This window comes from Penicillium rubens, assembly GCF_028828025.1.
Source record: "Penicillium rubens strain IBT 27055 chromosome Unknown utg000003l_segment0_segment0, whole genome shotgun sequence".
Taxonomy (NCBI): domain Eukaryota; kingdom Fungi; phylum Ascomycota; class Eurotiomycetes; order Eurotiales; family Aspergillaceae; genus Penicillium; species Penicillium rubens.
The window spans coordinates 5,303,498-5,327,609 of NW_026890601.1; the positions used below are offsets into that span (position 1 = coordinate 5,303,498).

Consider the following 24,112-nt stretch of genomic DNA (forward strand, 5'->3'; position numbering starts at 1 on the left):
CTATGTGACTTGTTGAGTACCTCAGTCATGTCTCATGAACTGCATGTTCTGATTGGCACGAGAGACTTTGCCTATCGAGAGGTTGTTCCCGCATGAGTTGGGTCCCATCGAGCATTGGCGGCTTTCTATATTATAGACTTGTCTTAAATTAGCCTTAATCTAAATCCAAATGTTATATGTTTCAATTAATAAACCTTTAAATAGGAGCATGTTAAAGACAAGTTTGGCCTTGCACTAACGAAGAAGTACAGCTTGCTCTCTGGCCCTAATCGAGATCACAATACATACTTATCATTGGGGCTGTAATAGACCCGGCATCACCTAAATATGATGAACCTCGAGACATGCAACATTGAAGCTCGGGCCTTACACAAAGGGCTTCCACTGCTGTTCACACCACTCCCAAAACCGTGTTGGATATCCAAGTCCCCCATCCTCGGCCGAAGTCATCGCCGCGACAATATCTCGCCGTGGACAATCCTTGTCCGGTCGAATCCTTCCCCAGGGAATGATATAGGCGCCATTCTTCTCAACGGTTATCTCAGATGATAAACCGGCGTATAGCTCAGTATAGGCCCCAAACTTGGCCTCATGGAGCAAGGGGCTAATGAAAAACATCGCAACCGCCGGAGTGCCTGCATAGGAGCCCGCATTTAGATTGCCCGGATTCTGCACCACGCTCACAATCTTCTCCTGGTCCAGATTGGATCGTCGTGCCAACACCAGTCCCAGAATCCAGGTTCCCACCTTTGAGACAGCATAGTTGCGGGTGCGATATTTGGTTCCGTTATCTAAAACAGCGAAATCAATCCCATTCGCCGGCGAGGCGCCCTCCGCCAAAAAGCTGGATGTTCACACCACCCTAACAGATCCACGAGCTGTCTCGGGCGCTGCTGCAGCCTCCCGTAGCTGCGGTCGCACGAGCTCGGTGAATAGCAAAGTCGCGATACAGTGCATCCCCACTATAGCCTCGAATCTCTGGGCTGTTTTAGCGCCGGCCTCTACCAGGTTCGCTCCAGTTCCTGCATTATTCCAGAGGAAATCGAGCCTCGATTCTTGTTGTGCGAAGGTAGTTGCCGCCCGCTTGACTGATTCCAAGTCGTTGAGGTCAAGATGGAGGAACTTGATCTTGCCGGGCGACTTCGGCGCAGGTTGAACCTTCATGATGGATTGAATCGCGTTCTCGGCAAGCTCCTGGAGAACCGTGTTAGCCCACCACCGGTGAGGCCATGAGTCCAAATTAGTTTGGGGACTTGCCTCCGATCTTGATGCCATGTATGGTGGCACCGGAGCCATACAGGATCTTGCATAATTCAAAGCCGACGCCGGCATTGCCACCTGTCACGATGAAACCCAACCCTTCTGCGAGGGCAGCTCTTTCTCAGTGAAGGCCAGTTTGGGCGGGAACCACTGGGTGCGCAGATTCCGCAGGGAGGTAAGCGACATGGTCGGATAGGAGGTTGAATGCTAGTTTGCTATACCTCCATAAAAGAAGACTCTTATGCGCTTACATGTCCTTCCCAGCGGTTTATGTAGCTTCCCGGGGTTTTTTCTTTGTTCCCCTGCGCCCTCATCCTGCTGACACTGCATGCGCCCGCCAAATCAGTCGGTGGCTTCCACTGGCATGGATAATCCGGAGGTGAGACCTCAAATCGGCCGACCACCGGACGACCACCGACCAGGTACACAGCCGTTCCCCTTCCTCTTTCTTCTCCAACTCGGCAAAATTTATACTCGCTTTTCTTGCGTAGAAAGAACGCACTAGTTACCATTAATGATTGGAAGCAAATATCGCTTTATACAACCATACGTGTGGAAGGCAAAAACTTTGCTCATTTCACATTTGTCCTGCGCAATTTCTATCTCCAAAGCACTGACTATTGACGAACCCTCCGTCTCCCCTCCTATTTCGCTCTATGAAGTGCCTGCCCACTTTCGCTACAATCTTCTCGCAAAGAGCGATTAGCGACGAAGCGTTCAGAATATCCAATGTAGTTGCTAAAGCCCCAAGTTCGACTCGAAGCCAGTTTCGGACTTCCACAGCAGCCAGGGAATCAATGCCGTAAACCGAGAGAGGCCGTCCGGTATCTATGGGCTCCGAGAGATGAAGGACTCTCACAAAGCACTCATTCACCACCTCCACAGTCGCTGCAAGCTGCGCTGCGTTATCCGGGTATTTGGATCGAAGCAGCAGCAACAAGGTCTGAATCTCCTTGGAATCAGCCGAGCTCTGCCCCTCCCCACCGCCAGTCGCTGTGCGCCCAGTGGTGGTAAAGAGACTGGCAAATCGGGCGTCGTGCAACAACTGCGAGTTCTCAGGCTGAGGTACAGGGATACCGCTGATTATCTGCGTGGCGGAGAGTGTCGATAGCGCATCGGCTGGTTGCTGCAGAATTGAAAGGCAGAGGATGCGACGCAGGAGGCCCTCGTTGATACCCACCCGGGCCTTTCTGTTTATTACACTTCGTTATACCAACTGGCATATAGCATACGGAGTATAGTGACTTGCAATTAAGTGATATAGCGCCAGTCACCTATATTGTATGTAGAAACTGTTGGTAATTTTCCATATATTAATCCATCGATGTTCAAGTGCTGCCTACAGCGGCGGAAAATCTTACGTTGGAATAAAATGCGATTATTCCACTAGACCAACAAAAAAACCAGGTTAATGCTTATAGCCTAGTGGGTGTCTTATCCCAGCCTGACATCTTGTCTAGATTCCATGACAGAAACTAACTATAGCGAGCGTACTCGTGCAGTCCTCCGAAGTAATGGAACATTTTACCGCTCCCTATAGCTTACCTATATAGTATACATACTGCCAGTTCTGCCGGTTCGATATACTCCTTATGTATATACCTGTCCGTGCATATTACGGCCGTGAAATGCTAAAGTTCTTAAAACAATTTTCACCTTAGCAGACACTACTCCACCCCTGAATCGTGTTTATAGCACAAATCGTAAGTCTACTTTCGGGGAAACGTAATTACTCGGCACATAGAGAAAGTCCTACCAACATAACAGGACTGTAATTCCACTAAAGCTCAGTCACAGGATATTAGACTCTTAACTTATGATTATATATACATGTTCACATTCCCCAATAATCGCACTATTACTAGTGTACAGCATTTGCCACCATCAGGGATTGTCGTGGCCAATGGAGCCATTCTGTCCACTGGGGCCCAAGATACTGACTGATTGAATCAACCAAATACTTGCCACCATCACAAAATACCCACGAGTGTTTGTGTCTATCAACAAGGGCACCAAAATGCGCCAAGATAACCAAAGCCTCACCCTTCCTCTGTGCAACCAGGTCAATGTATCCGCGAGGGACAAGTATTGGCCATGCAATGAGAACATATAGGCCGTTGGCCCCTGTAATTTGATTTTCAGTCGCTGTGATGGCAGATTGCAAAGCCTGGATAGCCTGTTGGTATGTCTTCGTGGTATTTTCGTCATGGCCAAGACCTTTGATACGATCCAAAAGCGCCTGGCAAAGTGGACCCAGACTTGCATCCACCGAGGGCATCCTTTCTCCGAGCTCCAAGAGCGGTCTCAATGAAGTTTGTTGCAAAAGTTGCCATCTCCCTCCGTCTATCACAGTGCGAACCCCGCGGTGCAGCACGATGTACTGAACGAATCGGTCAAGAAAGTTCTCAAAGTCGTTCTCTCGATAGACCAGTGTCTCGCATAGCATGTGCAAACCCAGAATACCAGCGAATAGAAATATTGAGACGTAGTTTTCATGGATGATCTGTGATGACGAATTGTTGAATGAGCTCAGTGCATAATTCTGCAGCTGAGTAGAATGGTGTCGGTAGAAATCCCGCTGCGCTGGTCTGACAATGCTAAGATGCAAAGCACTTAGAGATAGAACCTCGTTCATAAGATACGGCGCATTAAGGCCGTACCGCAAGATATCCTGGAATGGGATACTAGAGAAATTGTGTGGACAAGTGAATCCGCTCATAAACTCTGAAGAAATATTATGGGCAAGCTCCACGTGGAGCATATTAACGGGGGCATCGTCGGGATTATTGCTGGGTTCTTGGGCGGGCGAAGAGGTCACGGCCGGTGATGCAACGGCGGGTGACCCAGCAGCAGTTTCACTTCTGACGCTGCGAGAGGACTGTCCACTAGAAACAGGCTGCAAAAACTCGCAGTGCCGCTGCGAACTAATACAGTTGGAGCATATGGGTCTTTTCTCGTCACACTAAACGGAGTCAGCGGCTGCACATAGCTGATCGTGGAGTGACAAACCTTCATATGACGGCGCTTACATTCAATGCAGCCATTTCGAGATTTTCTATGCGTTCTTCGGACCATTTTTGCCACACTATGATATGGAAAATATACGGCTAGGGCCGGAACTCTTGGTGATAAGCTAGTAGCATATTTGAGACCCTAGACGTCAATCGTGCAGCCTAGACAGTCTGCAAAAAATCTCAATCTCTAGGCCCACATATACTAACCGCGAATTCACTTGAAATTTCTTGAACCACTCCCGAGCTTGACTGGTGAGGTTGGAAAAATGTGAGGATACGCGTATGCACAGACCATGTCTCCACTTTGTTTAAGGTTAAAGTCTTGGCGTGCGGCCGGTCCGCCCATTTTGGTATCTCGTGCCATACAAAATGCATCGGCCTTGCCTATTGAAGGAGAACTCGATCTAATTATATAACATCGACTTTCTTTTGTGTGAGCGTATATACACTTAGCCCATATAGCTTTCTAGCCTTTTTGATATCCGTTATACTCAAATCTCACCAAGGCACCCCATCACTTTCATCTTACCACTCTCTTTGACCACAACCATTACAAAGCCCAAAGTTTGATTATTTCTCTTTTTGTGATAATTTTGCTTCGCTTTACACGATATGGCCCAGCTCAAGCCTTATAAAGGGGGATATTATCTCTGGGAATACGTCCCCTCGCTCCCAGCAGCAATCATCTTCTTGATACTTTTCGTCGCTGCCACAACATTCCACTTTTGGAAGCTCCACCAAACAAGAGCTTGGTTTTGCCTCGCATTTTCTCTCGGAGGCATCTGTACGAATATTAAAAACCTGGCTTATTCGAATATTGCTGACCTGTTTTCGCATGAAGTCGAAGTGATCGGATACATCGGTCGAGCTGCTGCACACAACGCGACAGATTCGGTGATAATTTACGCGATTCAGAATGCCTTCCTCCTCCTCGGGCCTACTCTTTTTGCGGCCTCCGTTTACATGACTCTCGGGCGAATTATCCGCAGCGTCCACGCCGAGAAACACTCGCTTGTTCGGATCAACTGGCTCACCAAGACATTCGTGATGGGTGATGTCGTGTCATTCGTTGTGCAAGGTAGTGCGTCCGGCCTTATGGCCACGGGGGATAACACGAAGCTGGGCTCAAACATTGTGGTCGCTGGTCTCGTTATCCAGGTTATCATGTTCGGTCTGTTCATTGTCACATCGGCCGTCTTCGAGGTTCGCATGCGTCGATCACCCCCAACGGAGGCTTTCAATAACCGGATCAACTGGATTGGTCGAGTACGCACGCTTTATGCTGTCAGCGCCCTTATCCTGATTCGGAGTATTTTCAGGGTTGTGGAGTATGCCGCTGGGAATCACGGATATCCACTTACCCACGAGTGGATGCTATATGTGTTTGACTCTGCGTTGATGATAATCTGTATGGTTATCTGGGGTATGTGGTATCCAGGGACTCTGCCAAGACTCATAGTGCCAAACCAGGAGGTAGTCACCGAAGAAGTGGTTGGCGTAGAATTGAAGGGACGCTAAGTTGCATAGATATGGGCTTATTTCACTTGAGAGCTCAAGCTCATTGCTAGCTTCATTGTTTCTAAATTTTCTCTAGATAATGAAAATCTCAGTGGTGACATCACATGGCAGTAGGCTCTACCCTCGTGATTATCCTTCTTCGCTTAGCTATACCTAGCAATGAACTATTCTTGAAATGCAATCAAAATATTGAAAGCTACATGCTCATCCTATTTATTTGAACACACAATAGGTGTGTTATCATTACATAAATAGACAATAAGTGAGTGTATAAACCACATAAAGTTTGGAAAGTGCGAGTGAAAAGGAAGACAAACACAAGTAGTAGGGACCCAACAGCAGGTGGCCTAGTGGTAACATGCTTCGTCATGTGTACCACGAGGGAAGTGCCGAAGATCTTCCACTATCTGACTGTTCCGGTTCAACTCCGGTTGTTCTCGATTTGTCTTTTTTCTTTTTTTCCTCCTTTCCGTCTTCTTTTTATCTCAACAAGATAAATGTGATGTTTCACTTCACATCAGTGCCTGAGACATGCAAATGTGAGACCATTTCTTCTCTCTTTCCTTTCATTCCCTACACATTCCTTACAGATATCTTAGAAATGATGAGCAACACAAAAACACTACTACATGTATTGATGAAGCTATAGCAAACAAGGCGATACCATACATTGTTGACAGCCCTAAGCTTGGCAATGATCTTCACGGTCTTCTATTGACCAATCACAATCATTACCGTTGGACCCACCTATCGTCCGTTTGGCATCTAGTGAACCCCCAGAATTTACCAAATGCTAACAATATATGCAGGGAAGAAGATGGAAGCGAAGTATTCCTTACCCAAAACACCCCAAGTTACGTGACCTTCATTGTCGAGAAGAAGATGCCGACATAACCTCAAATACACGGATATCGTCGTGGATTCTTGGAAGACCTCTACGTAAGGATATCATGACGTAATTTGACTAGAAGCAATCAACCCTGGAACCTTCTTGGAGAAATGTCGTCTCTCATCCATATTAGCACGGACTACCCGGGTGCGCATGGAATTACCCCAGAGTCCATTGCATACCGCCCACGATTTCGAAGCTACACACAGCGAGTGTGCTGAGTTCCACCATGGCAGCAACACCACACTACACACGTCCAATGCGGAGCCATGCTGGTGCTTCTGAGGAGGACGTGCTAAATGAACCAGACTGGGTTATAACCCACAACCACCGGATCGGGTTTCGCGATCGCGATAATCGGCATCCAGCTTACACACATGTTGGAGATGACTGGGGTCCGGAGCAGGAGCAAGAATTTCTAGCTCAAGCAAAGAAAGAAGCAGATGAGCTGAACAAAAAGTTGGTGGAACACGATCTGATTACCGTCCGCGACTACATGGATAAGCAAGAGGTGTGCACTACTGTTTCTCAATCGCCGTTTCAATCGCCCTTGTCCCTGACCTTCCTCTTTCTAGGACTATCATTTGAGGTTACCTCAACATCACCCACAAGGCTGGCGCTACGTCCTTGATACTACGGAAGACTTCATAAAGTACCAGCAGGATTGGCCTGTCAACGTCAGGAGACGTCAGCAGGAGGAAGAACAGAAGAGGAAGAACGAGAAACTGAAAGAAAACGACAACCAGGAACCACAGAACGAACATGAATGGCGACGGGGTCGCGGCGAGAATGTGACTCACAACGAAGCACATGCCACAAGCCAACAACGCCCTGATTATGACCGCGGGGGGAGGGACAAAGATCAGGAAAAAGGCCCACAGGAAAAGTATTCACCTCAGGAGCTGTCTTTGCTGCGCCTGCTGGAGGCGGAGAGCAATTACATGAAGACACTGAAACAGAACGATGGTACAGTCGAGTCACCCGCCAAGTTGGGAAAAGAGGAGGACTTTTCCATTAACGAGGATGACCAATTCACCCCCGACAACTGGATCCCCCGATCTCCCCACCTCATCCGCCTAACCGGTAAGCATCCGCTCAACGGCGAGCCAGATCTGGAAGCCCTGTACGGAGCAGGTCTCATCACCCCGAACTCACTGCATTATGTTCGCAGTCATGGTGCTGTGCCCCGTCTGCTGTGGGAAACCCACCAACTTGAGGTCGAAGGCGGAGCGCTGGTCTTATCAATGGACGATCTCCTCCACAATTACGAATCTATCAACATTGCAGTAGCCTTGGCATGCGACGGCAACCGGAGGAAAGAGCTAAATATGATAAGACGGTCCAAAGGTTTCAACTGGGGTGCTGGAGGCATTAGCTGCGCGTTCTGGAAAGGTCCCCTCCTGCGGGACATACTTCTCGATGCCGGCATCCAGGTCCCTGATCCACACCATGGGAAGCCTCCGCGTTGGGTCCATTTTGAAGGCGCCGATGAGCTTAGTGAGGGCAAGTACGCAACATCTATTCCATTGGCATATGTTATGGACTATGAAAACGACGTTATTTTGGCATACGAAATGAACAATGCGCGACTGCCACCAGACCACGGTTATCCAGTGCGTCTAATCGTCCCTGGCTACGTCGGTGGTCGTTGCGTTAAATGGCTCCATAGGATCTGGGTCTCTGACAAGGAGAATGATAGCCATTATCATATCTGGGACAACAGGGTTCTGCCTAGCTTTATTCTGGATAAAGACTCGGAGTTCTCACACATCATGTTCCGTCACCCAAGCACGGCCTGCAACGAGCAGAACCTCAACTCGATTATCGCGAAACCCGGCCATGGCGAAGCGATTCCTCTGACTAATGTGAATAAGGACCGGACTTATCGTATAGCAGGCTTTGCATATGATGGTGGTGGTCATCAAGTCGAGAGGGTGGAAGTTAGTCTCGACGGTGGTCAAACTTGGCTGTACTGTATCCGCAAGGTGAGCCTTTCAATTGACCCATTTCAGTATCACACGAGTTATTAAACTGTTGTGATTAGTTCCCTGAATACCCTATCCGCCATGGAAATAAATTCTGGACGTGGCTCCATTGGTATGTAGACGTCGGATTGCCGCATCTTGTTCGAGCTGAGAGTATTATCGTACGCTGCTTCAATGTTTTCAAGAACACGCAGCCGAAGGACCCCACATGGAATATTATGGGGTAAGCCTCCGCCACTACCGTTTGAGTGGCTGTTTGCTGATTCCGTATAGAATGATGAACAATTGCTGGTACACTGTCCGGATCGATATTGACAACAACGACAAGGGCTCATCTGTGCTGTACTTCCGACATCCCTGCGAGCCTGGTTCGGGAACAGGAGGCTGGATGCAGCCCTCATGGGAGAATCGTATCGAGAATATCAAGCATGAGGCGGCATCACCGCAAAAGCAATTCACACGCGAGGAAATTGAAAAGCACAACAAGGATAATGACTGCTGGATTGTCATCAATGGTAAAGTCTACGATGCAACCAGTGTGCTTGACTGGCATCCTGGTGGCAAAGCACCTATCATGGCGCATGCAGGTCGGGCACACGCCGATACGACAACTGAATTCGAAAGCATTCATGATGACTACGCGGAGCAGAAGCTGAGTGGTATTATCTAACGATGCTCCAGTTAGTTGAAATATTGACTAACTTGACACAGAATGCGTCCTCGGCGTTGTTACCGAAAAGACGCTTGGGTATATCAAGAAGCAGGTCGAAGATGTGGCTAAAGAGAAAGCCAAATCCTCACAGGCTGTTCAGACTGCCTTTGACCGTCACCGGTGGAATGCCGTTCGCTTTGAAGGAAAGGAACAGATGTCCGAGGACACTCGTCGATACACTTTCTCCGTCCCGTCCGATACGAAGAAGCTCGGTCTCGGCACCTGTCAGCATCTGCAGCTGGGATTTCATTTCAAGGATCGTCTTGTTATCAGGCCATACACGCCCACGAGGCCAATTTTTGAGAAAGAAGAAGATGGCACGTTCGACCTTGTCGTCAAGACATACCCCCTGATCAATCCCAACCGGGTGGAACGATGAGCAATATCCTCGACTGTCTGCGTGCTGGTGAGGAAATTGAAGTCAAAGGGCCTTCCGGTGAGATTAGGTACATCGGCCAAGGCAAGTTCATGATCGACGACAAAGAATATCATTTCCGCAATGTCAGTCTTGTCCTAGGAGGATCCGGTATCACACCCGGATACCAGCTTATCTCGCATATTCTACGTGCCAAGGAACAAGGTTTGGAAGAGGACAAGACCAATATCAAGGTCGTCGATGCGAACAAGACCGAAGACGATATACTATTGAGGGATGAGTTTGATAGACTTGCAGAGGACCACCCGAATCAGTTCCAGATCACTCATGTGCTTTCACATCCAAATGATAAATGGACAGAGGAGAAAGGCCATGTGACAAAGGAGATTCTGCAGAAATATACCTTTGGACCTGAGAAAGGGAATCTGGCGCTCCTTTGTGGACCCCCGGCTATGATTAAGAAGGCTGTGCTTCCAGCACTTCAGGACATTGGATACAAGGAGGATGAAAATTTGTTTGGATTCTAATGTAGCTAGACCTGCAGTCGAATCATCTGGTCGGAGCTATCTAGCATATCGATTGGATATATTGTGCCTTGGTTGTACTATACCTCTGGCACTCAAATTATGTCGATGTATACTTGTTGTTATATAGACCACTTGAGGTCTGGCACTCAAGCCGTGGTAGACTTAACCATCGACGTGGTCAGTGCCAATTTACTTCTCAGACTTGAGATCCTCCAATATCTTGACACCGGCAAAACCAACTTTTCGTTGGTCCGCATCGTGCGCAGACGATCGGCTCCAGCAATGCTGTTCGATCGCCACCGAAGAAGACACCCAACTCCTCAAGTGTCTTGTCCTTGGTCTCAGGGGAAAACTTCCATATGAACAGGCCACCCAGAGCACTGAATATGGCGAAGATATAGGTACCATACTGCATCGCGCCGAGCATATCCTTGGTGGTAAGGCCGATAATGAAGTTGAACATCCAGTTGATGGAGGCGACGATCGAGACACTGCGGGAGCGCTGACTGTTGGGGAAGATTTCCTGGGCCAATACCTAAGAGACGGGTCCTATTCAATAAAGTGTTAATGTTATGGCACATGAGCTGGTGGTAGGTGACGTCCCCAAAAGTACGCAAAGTTGACAGCGAAGAGCCAGATGAACGCAATGGCAACCCAGCCCTGTGCCCTGGCAAGTCCCTCATTTAAGTCCCACTTGGGCTCGTATATACCTTCGACAACAGCGACAACAATATGGCAAAGGAACATTCCCGTAGCACCGACGATGAGGAAGGTCTCGCGGCCGAATTTGTCGAGGTAAAGGACGGTGGGAAGAGTGAAGATAATCTGCAAGGTACCAGTCACACCGGTGGTGAAGAGGGCTGTCTTGGTGGACGAGAAGCCGAACTAAAATAAGCAAAAGAAAAATGAAATTAGCAGCCATCCCTTAGAGGACAGTTGTGGGAAAGAGCGAGTCACTTATCGAAGAGAAAATTGCATAGTAGAGAACGGCATTGATACCAGTGAACTGCTGGAAGAGAAAACGTACTGTGGCATTGTTCCCTCTGTACGGAGTACCTCCTAACACTGTTTATGTTTTGATCTATACCAGAAAGGTCGTCAATGTGGCAAAGAAACCCTACTACACCTTAGTATACGTTTTCGATCGTCGCCTACGAACAGGGATCTGTCTCTGTTACCGCCACCAGCGTATTAATGGAGAGATGTATACTTCTCTACACCCAAAAGACAACAAAGAGGCCATCCCCAGATCCAAATTAAGAATCCAACTTATACAAAGGACGTCTGTCAGTTCAAGTGATCTATGTGCTTTCGAATCCAAACCACATCTGCGAACAAGGGGACAAAGATCTGTTAACAATGTGCATTGTGCTTGGATTTTTTTAATTCTGTGCGAACAAAGGCCACTTCCCTTGCTTTCTTTGTCACTCATACAATCTCAATTTTCAAGAGTGAATACCTGGTCTGCAAAAGCTATATAAACCCCCCATTCCGCTGAGGTAGATATGCATCGAATTCTCCCGCCACTCCCTCTCTATTCCAGTCTTCTGGCTCTAGGTTTTATGACACCCTGAGTCCAGTGGTCAAGTAAAACTTACAATTCTACCTTTCCTCCTCGATACACAGAACGATTTCGAGAATCATGGCAGCTAACTACAATTGGCAGGCTGTCCACCCGGTCTACGGTGTACCACTTTCCGTCGTGCAAGCCACCGAGCAGCCTGTAATCCGCTGCGACGTTCGTCAGAGGCACAACCTCCCTTCTAGATCCTGGGCGGTTCGTATTTCTACATGGATCAATACTAACTATTTCTTATGGTCTTTGTGCGCTGGTCTCGCCGACTATCGCTCCGACGAAGAATGGACGAATACCTTCGAGACCCACTATCGCAACACCTGGGATGAGATCCAGGCTAGAGTCCAGGAGATCGATGGGCCGTATAGGTTCGGTATACCCATTCCGACGCCCCCAATCTTGAGGGCTGTAGTCATCCACCACCCCGAGACCGGCCCTGCGGAGACATTCACAGTTCGCCCGGAGGCTCGCCCATCCCAACTTATCCCTAAGGTAACTAGTATGTCTCGCCATGCTGTGTGGGGGCTTTTGCGGTTTGTCACTGAACGCCAGTCCTCTTTGCCTGATCAATTTGATGTAGTGCTCGATATGTCGCCGCTAGCGCCGTCGAACCCTGTAGATACACAGATTGACCGTAGGTTGGCTAAACAGAGTGTGGCTCGACACGACTTGAAGGATGAGGTGGTAGACACATACTACCGATTTGGAAATTGAGATCGAATGTGAGGTAAGTGCTATTTTCCTGGATTTTCGCTTTTTTATATAAACTTGCTCTGGGTCTCCCGACGAAGGAAAATCACAATTTATTCTGATCATCACCTCTGCAGACATGCTAGTAAAGATATACACTTTATAAGAACTTAATAAACCTTGCATGATTTATAGATTTAGATATTCGTATTATTTTGGTGTATCGATGTGTGACTTCCATTTCCTGAATAACTGACAAGGTAGCGAATATATCCATGGATATCACCAACCCACCCCCAGCTGTGTCACCATATTGATCTGTGAAATGACGCAACCACCCATAGAACCCTGATATGTAGGAAACACAGAAATGTTCTGTAAGGATCGTTGATCGAGGAAAAAGGAAGGTTTGGACGGTGACGCCAGAGACTGTATGAATCTGAGGATTTATGTGATAGGAATAGCTTCGAATTCAGGGATTGTGCGGTTGGAAGGCAGTCAACGGCTAGGATTAGATTAGTCTGAGGATCTATACGGTGGGAATAGCTTCAATTTCAAAAGATGTTTACAATATAAAATCAGGCATAAATAAGGCACCCACCCTACAAAATCAAGCATCCTACCCCTGGCCGCTCTGCCCCTTCGCACATCGGGGCTTTCATATCGTCCATATACCACGCCAAATCACCTGCTCCATGCTGATCACGCACACTTTCACCGTTACCCAGAAAGCGGAATCGGTTCTTGGAACGGTACTCGATATGGAAGTGCTCCCCACCAATGTTTTCAAGACAGTCTTTAAAGTGCAAAACCGAGCCTGGATATACCCCGGTGACATGACCTGTACTTTTTCCATTCTTATACCAGCTCCGGCACTCATCCGACCAGACCATACGCTTGAGGAACTCCTGACAGTAAACATTGTAGTCTTCAACGGCTTCTTTCTTGACATCAATTGACCTGTGGGAAGTATATTAGTCAAACGCCAGGACCTAGAAAGATCATATGACTCACTTGATATCTTCTGCTGCAATTTTCTTAGCCCAGCGGAGAATGTAATCGCATGTCCAAGAGACCTGTGTCAGAAGCGAGCCATGGGATACGGGGCAATTGGGCCCGTTGAAGATGAAATAGTTCGGCATCGTGTCCACTTGGACGGCAAAGAATGCCTCAGGGTTAACTTTCCATCGCTCTTCCAATGTAGCTCCATGACGACCAATCATCTTCCAAGATGGAATAAAAGATGTGTCGAACCCTGTGGCACACACTATCACGTCGAATTGTTGCTCATCACCTGTGAGCGTTTTGATACCCAGTTCTGTGATACGCTCAATAGGATCGAAAGTGAGGGTTGCATTGTCATTGGAAAAGGCCTCCAGATACCCATCTCCGGGTGTCAAGCGACGACATCCAGGACGGAACTCATGAGAAAGCATTTTCGACACAATTTCAGGATCAGATATTCCTTTCATTCGCTCCTCCATCTGTTGCCGGGAAGCCTGCGTCAATCCCAATTGCATTGGGTGATCCCTATACATACCATAAAAGAATGCGTTGACACTTTACTCCAATTTGATTAGTTCCTCTTGGGTGCTAGGAGTGGCAGCCATGCGTGGACTTGGAACTTACCTGCCTTCTAACTCTCTTCGGTACTTAAAATGGGCCTTGGTATCTTGCGCGAAGTGCGTTTTCTCCTCTTCTGTGTAGGAGAAATTACCCCCATTTCGTGTCTTGTCTGCACAAAAATTGACAGAGACCCAGGTGGGACTGCGTACAAAGTTGACGAGCTGGGCGACCTTCGGCTGCATTGCAGCCACGCATTGTATTCCGGAGGAGCCGTTACCGATAACTGCAACACGTTTGTTCGACCAGTCGTAGGTGTTATCCCTATGTATCACTCGTTAATAATCTTTGTTTGTGAGTTCATGAACAGCATCTACTCACCAGGTCGATGTGTGAAGCAACTTGCCCTTGAAACTCGATAGGCCCTCGATATCAGGCCAGCTGGTTTTGCTAGCCGCAAATCACCGTTAATAAAGAGAAAAAATGCAAAGGATCACTGGTTCTCACTTCAAAAAGCCGGACGCATTGACCAGAATATCGGCCTCGTCATGTATGATTGTGCCAGCTTGGTCTACCTCCACTTTCCACTTTCCCAGCTCATCATCCCACACAGTCTCGGTGACTCGGGCGTTAAACTGGATGTCTTTGTCCAATTTCCACTTCCTCGTCGTTCGTTTGATGTACTCCTCAATCTCGGGACCGGGTGCATAGAAGTGGGACCAGTTTGGATTAGGCTCGAATAAAAATGTGTATGCATCTAAGTGGATGTTAAATTCTGGTGGCCAAAGAGCCGCTGAAGGAGCTTACGGGCGGGAATATCACTGGATATGTCAGATAATACGGTCATGCTTATTAGATGTAGACAAAAGCTACTCACCAAGCGACACCAGGATAGGTGTTCTCAAACCACGTTCCGCCGACCTCGGGATTCTTTTCGTATATCTTCAATTCCACGAAATCACCGAGCTTCAGTTCATGGTCTATCTTGTGGGCAAGTGTCAAACCCGAGTAACCAGCGCCGATGCAGATTATTTTTAGTTTCCGTCGCGCATAGACAGGCTGCTCGGCGCAAGGGATCCAGTTGGGAGGGGTCTCTCCATTAGCAACGCGAGTAGCAGATGTTGGGAGAGAGGCGAAACCGTTTTGCAACCCATTAGAAGTGGGGTGGTGAGACATGTCAAGGGATTTGGAGTGAGGCTGTAAATTGTTGGAGAGTTCCTTTGATAATACTACGATAGATCCCGCAGAAAATATTATAGAAAGAGCAAATAAAATAGGGGCATACGAATGACTATGTTATTTTATTTTTCATCTTTTAGGGGGAAACGGCTAAGGTCCTAGGCCGCCGTTGCTCTGTACTTTGTATAGGTTTTCGATTGACACGGGACTGTTTATAGCGTCAAATGAGGAGTAGATGGCTGTCAACAAATCCCCTAGGCAGCTCATCTCCACACCAGCACCCCAGAGGAGGTTAGTTGCGTCGGGACTACTCCGTATGCACCCACATATGTACTTTGTACAGGCTTTCTCCACAATTCTTATCCCTGTCAATTGGTATGACAGGTCGCAACGGCACATAGCGCCGCCTATCAAATCAGGTTTCGAAGCGAAGTAAAAATCAGATATACGCGAAAGGCAGCAAAAGAGCATACAACATACCTACGCTAGTAGGATCGTTAGGTCTCGCTAAATGAAATAGGTAAGGACGGAGAATGATAAATCGCCCCCAGTATAGTAGTACCCAGCCGCTGCTTCAACATACGAGTATTCCGTACCCGTGCTGCGTATACGTTTCTAGGCCATGGTTATGCTTCCCTAATTGTGTCCACATAAATATTTAGCTCTGACTATCTCAATGGCAAATTGCCAGTCTAACAGGCATGTTTCATGTCGTATCGTATACCAAGAAATGCAAATGTAATGCATCTCAAACTACAATACAAGACATTGGGAATCAACAAATCTGAGGGACTCTATGTCTTTTTATAGCCCTTATCTATGTAATAATTGAAAGTCAGATCAGCGTTTTTTGCCTGTTTTATACTTGTCCCATGTCACATCCACATCTTGTCGGACTGTGATAGCACAGCTAGAGTCTCCTCGCTCCATATCGTGATGGTCACTCACGGCCTCGTCCCTCAACGACCGAGTGGCATTTATATCGTTCATTAATTCGACCTCATCTACACAGCTAAAGCCATTGGTGCTGAATAATGAGTCCTTGGGTGGCTTTTTTGCTCGGGATTTCCGGAGCCAGGTCATTGTAGCAGGTGGATGTTCAGCGCTGGGATCAGTGCTGCGACTGTTTGACGAGCGCCCTGTCCGAGCTTTGGACCACCACCGACGAAAGAAAGGCCCAAACGTAGGGAGGCACGCGCAAATGATACCAACAAAAGGTTCCACGCACGACCATATAAAGACAGGTGCCATAGTCCACGTAGCATCTGTACCGTGGGTGTTTTTGTGAAGCGCGATGATCCGGCAGATACTTGCCGCGCAGACACTGAGGTCAATTAGCTATTAGCCAGGATCAATTTTATAGTAGTCGGAGCGGGGTGAGGAGACGGTGGAGAACATACAAACTTCCTAAGAGCAAGATTCCCACGACCGCTACCTTCTGCGACGATCGCATCTGCAACTTGTAGATTGTTGGCATCGGCATACACAGTATTATCACATCAATCAACATAGCAGCAATGCCATTGCCAAAAAAGAATTTGGGCACATCAATGCATACACCAGTGGCTGTTGGATCGGTATAGAGCAGCCAGAAATATGGCAGTGGTCGACAGGCCACTGCCACCGTGACGATGATAGTGACCCAATATCCAAAAACCAAAAACATGCAGATGCATAGTGACCAGCGAAAGTTGAATATGCGGCCGTAAAAAAAGACGATGGAGGATTTCGTGAAGGTGACAGCTGTGGCGTAAATCATGACATAGGCAAAGAGTATCTGAATGTTTTGTCAAAGTCTGTCCCAAGCATCTCGTTCGGTATTTTCCTTACTTTCCAGACAGTAATAAACTCTGCCTCGGTCAAGGATTGTAAATGATAACCGTTGCCATACGGAATACCTGGGAGACTGGTGTAAGTGCTATGCCCATTCATTGACTATGTCACGTCACGACTCATTTTTGACTCACTTATAAAGCAGGATACTGCTGTGCCCCAAGAAAATAAAAGAGCTGCGATGATCAGGTAGTCATCCACTGCTAATTTTCTGTCCTCCTTGGTCTTCATCGGCGCAACTAATCGCAATATGACTGCAGTGGTCCCCAACACCGCTACAGGAATAACTGATCCCAACAGGTTGCCCGTCTGGTTTTTGACCAGGTCTACACCAGGTGGTGCTGGGCCAAAGTCACCTGTAGCAGTGACACTGGGCATTTCGGTGGTCCTGCGGTAGATGAAACGGAATCACAAAGGAACACAACTCCGCAGGTCCAATGATATATAAATTTGCCGGCAGTGCGGGTGGACCACTCCATATATTTATTTTGATTTTGAAAGGCTAAGGCAATTTTTATGTTGTAGTGAAGGCTACTTTCAGGGGTTTGGTATGATCTATCCAAGATGCCCTCGTAATAATTAAATGAAATTGAGAGGTCAATATACATGTATGTTGGTGTACAGTGTACCGGGGCGTACTCCGTATCCTTGAAAAAGTACATACATCCTGGACTGATCCTGGACTAATCCTGGACTAGACTCGGGCAATAGCCCTAAATGCGATGGCCCAACGGTCGAATGATAACGTGCTGTCAATTGGGCGGGTCGGGGCCCCACAACCCGTCCGTTTGACAGCGGGTGTGCCGCTTCCTGTACTTTGGTGTTTTAAACGAGACCTCGGGGGACTACTCCGTACAATATACAGGATTTCTAAATATCCTCTCAGACCGGGATATGGCCCTCACTAGGCCCTAAACAGGAACCTTGGTTTTTGTGGGAATAATGCCGTATTTTATTCCAACATGCCCTTGTTTATTTATCTGTCTAGCCAGGTCACTATGAGCCGAATATAACTCTAAACCCATCAGATAATAATAGCGCGTTTTACTTCCCCCATGAAAGTCTTTTATTTTAGGGCATATAGGTAGAGATGTGAGACTTGGCATGACGTGTCGTGGATGGATTTAACCCCAACTATCCACCAGTGAAGTATCCAGGTTGAGGGAAACTTCCCCAAGAATAGCTCGGCTTGCTATTCCATAGACTTTGTGGGCTCGAGATATATATTTCAGATATCTATAATAATAAAAAAGTCTATATAGAGGTGTACGAGTGGCTCGGAGGTTACCACACGACTTCGCCTTGGGTTGAAAGATTGACTAGTCCAATCAGGGGCAATTATCTGCGTATTTTGACCAGCACTCCGAATATCGCTTTTGAGCTCTAAATCCAAACTGATGAGGCGCTCTGCTTTTTGTTTTCTTTGGAATTATTCTTACGTTGGATGGACTCAAGCATCCCTCCTTGAGATATAACCCCGGAAAACTGTTTGCATCTTCAGCATACACCTTATCTCTCACCTTTGGAAACTCCGAGATCCCGGATTACCTGGAGGGCTTGCATGGAGCGCGATGGCAGCGACCCTCAAATGCCGTGTATACCGGATAGTGATACCCATGCTAATATGGGGCGCAAGATCATGGAGATTATGTCAGATCTTCATCATTGGGATGAGTATATGTTTGATATGCAGTTCAGGCAAAAGCCCACCTCGTCAATCAAATCTCTTTACATATTCCTCCCTTGGCAGGGGCAAATTTTGATTCTGGTCAAATTTGTGATCTCGTCCAAAAAGCTCAACATATATGTCCTAGCAAGCAGGTTTCGTATCATTCAATGTACGCTCTTGAGGAGGCCATAAAAGATCTTAAGTTGCCGGGGGAAGAAGCAGGAGAAGGAATATGTGGTGACAAGGCAGGTCTACTATGCAAGGCCTGGCCACGTCTCTTGAGCGTTATCAGGAAAGAGGTTGGCACTGAAAGAAGAACCCTTTTCCTGGAGACCTTGGGGAGGTTTTTATTGTAACAGGCAAAGAGTCAGATGATAGGGCACGTCAGCTTAAAGAAACCTTGAGACGTCTTTATGGCGTGGCGAGGGAGAACATTTATAATGATGAGAATGACCGGCTCATTATGGTCTTCTTGCGTCTTTTTGATGCTAGGGCTTTGTATATTCGGTGGAGATAAAATGAACTCCTCCCATGGCATTATTCTGTTTAGTCCGTATACTTCAAAGTGCTATGTTGATTCTGTTAGATTTCGGTTACTTATTTGTTCTATATCGTATCATTTCGCTTTCTACAACATCAAGGCGCATGTATAGAAAAGATTGTCATTAGCAAGGGAATGTGGGAATTAAATCACTATAACACTTGTGAATTCCACAAACCTGGGAACATTAGAGACTGCCATGCGTAGATCCTGTAGGTATTTCTACCTTAGCCACTGATAGAGAAATGTCTACCAGTACTACACTGGCAATAAGCCCCGGAAGCGACATAGCAATGTACGTACTCTGCTTGCAAATGAAGCATGTTTTACTGCAGTCACGCGCGCACCTAAGTCCGACATTAAAGACAACACACCAAATCAATTTACAGACAGACGAACCCACACAGCAGGTGCAAGTGGTCAACAATATTTACCCCAAGCGTAGGGTGGTTTCATTGAGTCGGTCAGTCTAAGCACAGCGCCGGGGTCGTATCCCCTCAGATCGAAGCCATAGCAAATGCACAAACAATTAAGGCGGGGGCAGCGACAGAACAGGCTGAGTGGTACACGGCAGATAAAGAGAAGACAAGTAAAGCTAATAAGCATATTGGAACAAATAATAGCAAGAATGATAAAGGCCAAGAAAGCGACGAGCCCAGAGGCTGGCGATGCCAGACGCACCGAAAGACGGCGATGTATGTATACTTTCAGAACATGTCAGCATGGGCTGGAATCGTCACCGATATGGCGGGTATGTATGCAGGATAATGTATGTGTTGCTCGTGAAGGCGTCTCAAGTGGCCGGGGATGAACCATAGATTTCAATTCAGGGTATTTTCTGCATCAGTCTAGTGTGTTCTGATGGGCCAATACCAATGCATGCACCCTCAGAACTGCTCCTTGGCGGTGGAGTAGAGGCCGCCCAGATTCACGTGCTGCTGTTCCGCGTTGTGCTCTCCACAGCTGCACTCATAAGAATGGAAGGGAAAACGGAAAAGGGGATCGAGCCACAAATGGGTATCATAATGGGGCTGTTTTGGAATGGCTCGAGGTTAATGGAGGTTGAAAGGCGCCGGACGATGGAAGGGAAAGAAAAGGTGGTTGAATTGTCATTCCAAATTTAGTCGGGGTTGGTAAGCTAGAAATCACGCAATTAGCAAGAACGTCTGGCCAGGATCTAAAATGCAGTGTTCAACTTACCCGAAGAACAGGACGCGAGTAGTCTTCGTTGTCTTGCAGCGAAACACTGCTGTCCCGAGGACCATTCGGGTAGAGGACCGTGTTGGTCTTCATTCGCCGATCGGTGAATGTTGTGCCCGAACGTGCGGGAATAGGTCCACCAGCGCCATCTTCTCCATTGCCCCGCGGGAAGAAACCTCCCATGAAACTCGAACCCCTACTGGTTCTGTCCTCGGTCATGTCCTGACTTGGAATAGGGCTGGCAGCGCGAGCGCGTTTGCGATAGAAGAAGATCAAGAAGATGAGAGCACCAATCAGGGCGATTCCTCCAAGGACACCAATCACAATGCCTGCGATGGAACCTCCACTCAATTTCGTCCCGACAGCACCAGTAGTTGCCGATGCGGAATCAGCGCCAGCAGTCTCACTTGTAGCAGCAACAGTGACTGTCTTGACTTGGCCACCAGAGTTGGTCTGTAATGAGACAGAAGATGAGGTAGTGGTTGTCTTATCATCCGACGAAGTTGACTAGGATCGAAAGTTAGCCAAGTGTCCCATTTGATCAAACCGGTCATGCTGAAGGTACAGTTTGTGAAGTCGAGATGGAAGAACCGGAGGCAGTGACAGTGACAGTTGTAGGCTGGACGCTAGTACTCTCCTATCCCCGATATTAGAGCCACAAGCCAAGAAAGAGTAAGACACCCAATCAAGCTACATAGCTGGTAGGAAAGTTTATCGGTCCAAAAACAGAAAATCAAAAGGGAAAAAGGAACATTGTCCAAAAGAAAACAAAAAGAAGGAGGGGAGGCTTACCGAGGTCGACGTTGTTGATGTTGACGAAGTGGTTGAGGTTGAACCACCGGCTGTGCTAGTCACGTCATTGCCGACAATGCTCACGTAGGCGAACACTCCTTTGGATGCACTTCCACAACTGTCTGAGGGATAACCCGGACACGAAGTATCACAGTCGGAGGTGTCGGATTGCGATCCCTTAGAGGGAGCAACATTTGAGCACCAGCATTGCTTCCCTTGTATAATACCTAGGGCGTAATTGGCGCAAGTAGTTAGACATGCTCCATTTGATTGAAATGTGTTGGAAACTGTGAAAAGTCAGCGATATGGCCAAACCTATATAAGTTTGCGATCACTTGCCTGGTTTGAAGGAAGACCCTGTGTTGTCTGAAGCACAGTATGCGAGGCTGGACTCAGCCGACGCGAATGGCTGAGCCAGGAGAGCAAAAGCTGAGACCACCACCGTGACCTTCATAGTGGGTGTGCTCGATAACTTTTTCATCAAACCCGATCGCCGTCCTCAATATTTGTAATTTTCTTTATTTTCCACCCAGATCCCGCCGTGAGGGTAACGACGGTAAGAAGTTCGTAGGCGCAGAGGGAAGATCGAAATTGGCTGTGGGCCGACCGATGTGAATTGTCGATCACTTATGGACGAGAGTTGGATGTCCGAACGAAGAATCTATTATGGAGTATGTCGATGGCAGTCGATCAAAAAGGTCCCAATCGTTATTTGTTGATCCCCCACTAAACACTGAAAAAAGTCGCAGGTTGTCCCGTGTCAAAGACACATTGTCCCGATGGGTGTCTCCGAGGGCTAAATGGCTAACAAAAATAACAAGAAAGAAAAGAAAGAAAATGAAACCGAAGAACAAAGAAGGAAGAACGAAGATCGCAAAAGTCGAGTGTAGGAGAGAGGGAGAGGAAGAGAGAGAGGAGGAGAAGGGGGATCTCCACAGTCACGGGCTATGCCCATATCCTACATCCTCACCGGAGTATGTCGAGCCTCCCGACATACCCGGTGGAGACTGATTTCCTGATTTCCTTATTTTCCTATGAGATTTGAATTATTAATTGGGATCTCCAGAGATATTAGTAGTTTATTTACAGTTCTCGATCTTGGTTCATTTTCTTTTCTCTATTTTTACTCTGTAGACACCCTTTATAGGCTATCTTCAAGGTTATCTCTGCGAGGTACATATGTACAAAATAAGAGCCTACAAAAAAGCCATATAGTCTTATAATCTTATAAGACATAACACGAGGGGATAAGGTATAACGTACAAGTATAACACAGTATTTTATTGACTTTTTTCCTAATGCGCTTTTTCTCCACTGGGATGGCCTGACTGGAAGACCAAAGATCGCTACACCAAGGAAACATTCCACCCTTCATACCTTTTTTTTTTTTTTTTTTTTTTCGATCTCTATTACCTCTACCTAGGCACATAGACTCTACACACTCTTTGAACCATATGTACGGAGTACGGAGTACAAGTAGTGCACTTCTATTTATGTATCATTTTCTTTATATTTGAAACAGTTGCCCAAGAGATCGCCAGTGCATTATGACCGGGGGTTATACCTAGCGTATTTGTGGACATACGTAATTGAGTGGAGAGAAAACTTCCCAGAACAAGAATGTTCCGAATTTGGCCTTTGTATATTAATTCTGAATTATTTATAAGTGCACGGAGGGATAAAGAAAGCTCCCTTTGAACCTTTCTAAAACCAACTTGGTGACAATAAAGTCCTCCACTCCACTGTTCGCCTTCGCCTCACTGCAGTTACATATGTACAATATTGTAGGCATAGGAACTGGACCAAGTGGTCATTAGAGTCTTCCAAGGTTATATCATGAAATGGACACCTGTCACCTTCCCAATCCCCTTGTACAGTGTAGGCGGTGCGGTAACACAGGGAATTATATCACCCTGGGAATTTCATACTGTACGGAGTACACCGAATGCTCGCTCTCGACCCCCATGCCCAGGCTCCAGTAACGATCGGCTCAAGAGATCGCTGTGATTTGCCGGATCGAAACGAGTTGGGGATGATGAAACATCGTGATCTACTGGCTATTAGGTGCAACTGCCGCGTTTTCTCTCTACACCATAGAACGTATGAACTGATAGCTTGCACATCATAATTCGGTCTGGTACCACATAACCACATATTAACACACAGAGTAGGACAACACTGGAGGTATACGGAGTACATGTCATGATTTCCCCTTTCCAAAGGTTATTTCCTTTCTCGACTTATCGAAATCTGAGCTCATCTCCCAAGTGGAGAATCTCCACTCGTAAAAACGTAAAAGCGATACGCTAATGGCCTTAGATCTTGGAATTTCACAGATTACCATCTGTGTCATAACAAGAAGGATTAAAGACTTCGTGTTGCATATGTATAATATAACTGGTTAATACATACTCCGTAGACACTTCCAAGGTTTAGTGTTCTCCGAGTACAGAACTTTATAAAGCGATACAATCAATAGCTTTTTAATAATAGAATCATTGCCCCCGAGGTCTAGTACATTCTACAATACTAAAATCAATACAAATGCTGACCCATCCTTACACAATGCCAAGTCTGGTGTCCTGGAGTGATGATGTTGTGGCCGCTATTATGGCCGAGACAACCCCACTGCAAATGCGGTATTAGCCCAGTCCGACGTAATCTCCCGCAGGGGGCCTTCAGCTGTGTAGGGTTACCCGATCGAGGTTTTCCCTCTTTTGTCTTCTTGCAAGGTCTCGACTCAAGATGTGGCGAAGTTAAGGGAGCTCCGATTTAATTATTGTTATCG

General features: G+C 47.1%; 11 protein-coding genes across 11 annotated transcripts; 3 read left to right on the top strand and 8 right to left on the bottom strand.

Moving 5' to 3' along the window:
- Positions 1-366: 366 nt before the first annotated feature.
- On the bottom strand, positions 367-1,164 carry N7525_008237 (uncharacterized protein; the record flags this gene model as incomplete). Its single annotated transcript, XM_061214335.1, is given in 2 exon segments — positions 367-844; positions 857-1,164. 2 exon segments carry the CDS (start codon positions 1,162-1,164, stop codon positions 367-369), a joined length of 786 nt encoding a protein of 261 aa, XP_061068766.1.
- A 76-nt stretch (positions 1,165-1,240) lies between these two features.
- On the bottom strand, positions 1,241-1,446 carry N7525_008238 (Short-chain dehydrogenase/reductase SDR; the record flags this gene model as incomplete). Its single annotated transcript, XM_061214336.1, has 2 exons — positions 1,241-1,338; positions 1,359-1,446. 2 exons carry the CDS (start codon positions 1,444-1,446, stop codon positions 1,241-1,243), a joined length of 186 nt encoding a protein of 61 aa, XP_061068767.1.
- A 391-nt stretch (positions 1,447-1,837) lies between these two features.
- On the bottom strand, positions 1,838-2,490 carry N7525_008239 (acyl carrier protein; the record flags this gene model as incomplete). The annotated part of the gene is given in 2 exon segments (XM_061214337.1): positions 1,838-2,450; positions 2,462-2,490. The coding sequence occupies 2 exon segments, from the start codon at positions 2,488-2,490 to the stop codon at positions 1,838-1,840; spliced, it is 642 nt and encodes a 213-aa protein (XP_061068768.1).
- A 631-nt stretch (positions 2,491-3,121) lies between these two features.
- On the bottom strand, positions 3,122-4,304 carry N7525_008240 (Zn(II)2Cys6 transcription factor domain-containing protein; the record flags this gene model as incomplete). Its single annotated transcript, XM_061214338.1, has 2 exons — positions 3,122-4,222; positions 4,290-4,304. The coding sequence occupies 2 exons, from the start codon at positions 4,302-4,304 to the stop codon at positions 3,122-3,124; spliced, it is 1,116 nt and encodes a 371-aa protein (XP_061068769.1).
- Positions 4,305-4,886: 582 nt separating this feature from the next.
- N7525_008241 (RTA1 domain-containing protein) lies at positions 4,887-5,792 on the top strand (the record flags this gene model as incomplete). Its single annotated transcript, XM_061214339.1, has 1 exon — positions 4,887-5,792. One exon carries the CDS (start codon positions 4,887-4,889, stop codon positions 5,790-5,792), a length of 906 nt encoding a protein of 301 aa, XP_061068770.1.
- Positions 5,793-6,910: 1,118 nt separating this feature from the next.
- N7525_008242 (putative nitrate reductase) lies at positions 6,911-10,281 on the top strand (the record flags this gene model as incomplete). The annotated part of the gene is made up of 6 exons (XM_061214340.1): positions 6,911-7,192; positions 7,257-8,666; positions 8,726-8,889; positions 8,940-9,325; positions 9,378-9,745; positions 9,790-10,281. The coding sequence occupies 6 exons, from the start codon at positions 6,911-6,913 to the stop codon at positions 10,279-10,281; spliced, it is 3,102 nt and encodes a 1,033-aa protein (XP_061068771.1).
- Positions 10,282-10,477: 196 nt separating this feature from the next.
- On the bottom strand, positions 10,478-11,316 carry N7525_008243 (uncharacterized protein; the record flags this gene model as incomplete). Its single annotated transcript, XM_061214341.1, has 3 exons — positions 10,478-10,816; positions 10,861-11,166; positions 11,281-11,316. The coding sequence occupies 3 exons, from the start codon at positions 11,314-11,316 to the stop codon at positions 10,478-10,480; spliced, it is 681 nt and encodes a 226-aa protein (XP_061068772.1).
- A 607-nt stretch (positions 11,317-11,923) lies between these two features.
- N7525_008244 (uncharacterized protein) lies at positions 11,924-12,571 on the top strand (the record flags this gene model as incomplete). The annotated part of the gene is made up of 1 exon (XM_002568674.2): positions 11,924-12,571. The coding sequence occupies one exon, from the start codon at positions 11,924-11,926 to the stop codon at positions 12,569-12,571; it is 648 nt and encodes a 215-aa protein (XP_002568720.2).
- A 599-nt stretch (positions 12,572-13,170) lies between these two features.
- On the bottom strand, positions 13,171-15,286 carry N7525_008245 (flavin-containing monooxygenase; the record flags this gene model as incomplete). The annotated part of the gene is made up of 7 exons (XM_061214342.1): positions 13,171-13,507; positions 13,562-14,107; positions 14,177-14,434; positions 14,492-14,560; positions 14,618-14,867; positions 14,918-14,931; positions 14,988-15,286. Coding segments are annotated over 7 exons (1,773 nt in total), but the record flags the coding sequence as incomplete, so codon positions are not given.
- Positions 15,287-16,129: 843 nt separating this feature from the next.
- Positions 16,130-17,500, bottom strand: N7525_008246 (uncharacterized protein; the record flags this gene model as incomplete). The annotated part of the gene is made up of 4 exons (XM_002568676.2): positions 16,130-16,613; positions 16,690-17,066; positions 17,120-17,187; positions 17,257-17,500. 4 exons carry the CDS (start codon positions 17,498-17,500, stop codon positions 16,130-16,132), a joined length of 1,173 nt encoding a protein of 390 aa, XP_002568722.2.
- Positions 17,501-20,452: 2,952 nt separating this feature from the next.
- Positions 20,453-21,778, bottom strand: N7525_008247 (uncharacterized protein; the record flags this gene model as incomplete). The annotated part of the gene is made up of 5 exons (XM_061214343.1): positions 20,453-20,470; positions 20,533-21,039; positions 21,098-21,169; positions 21,325-21,611; positions 21,664-21,778. 5 exons carry the CDS (start codon positions 21,776-21,778, stop codon positions 20,453-20,455), a joined length of 999 nt encoding a protein of 332 aa, XP_061068774.1.
- Positions 21,779-24,112: the final 2,334 nt, after the last annotated feature.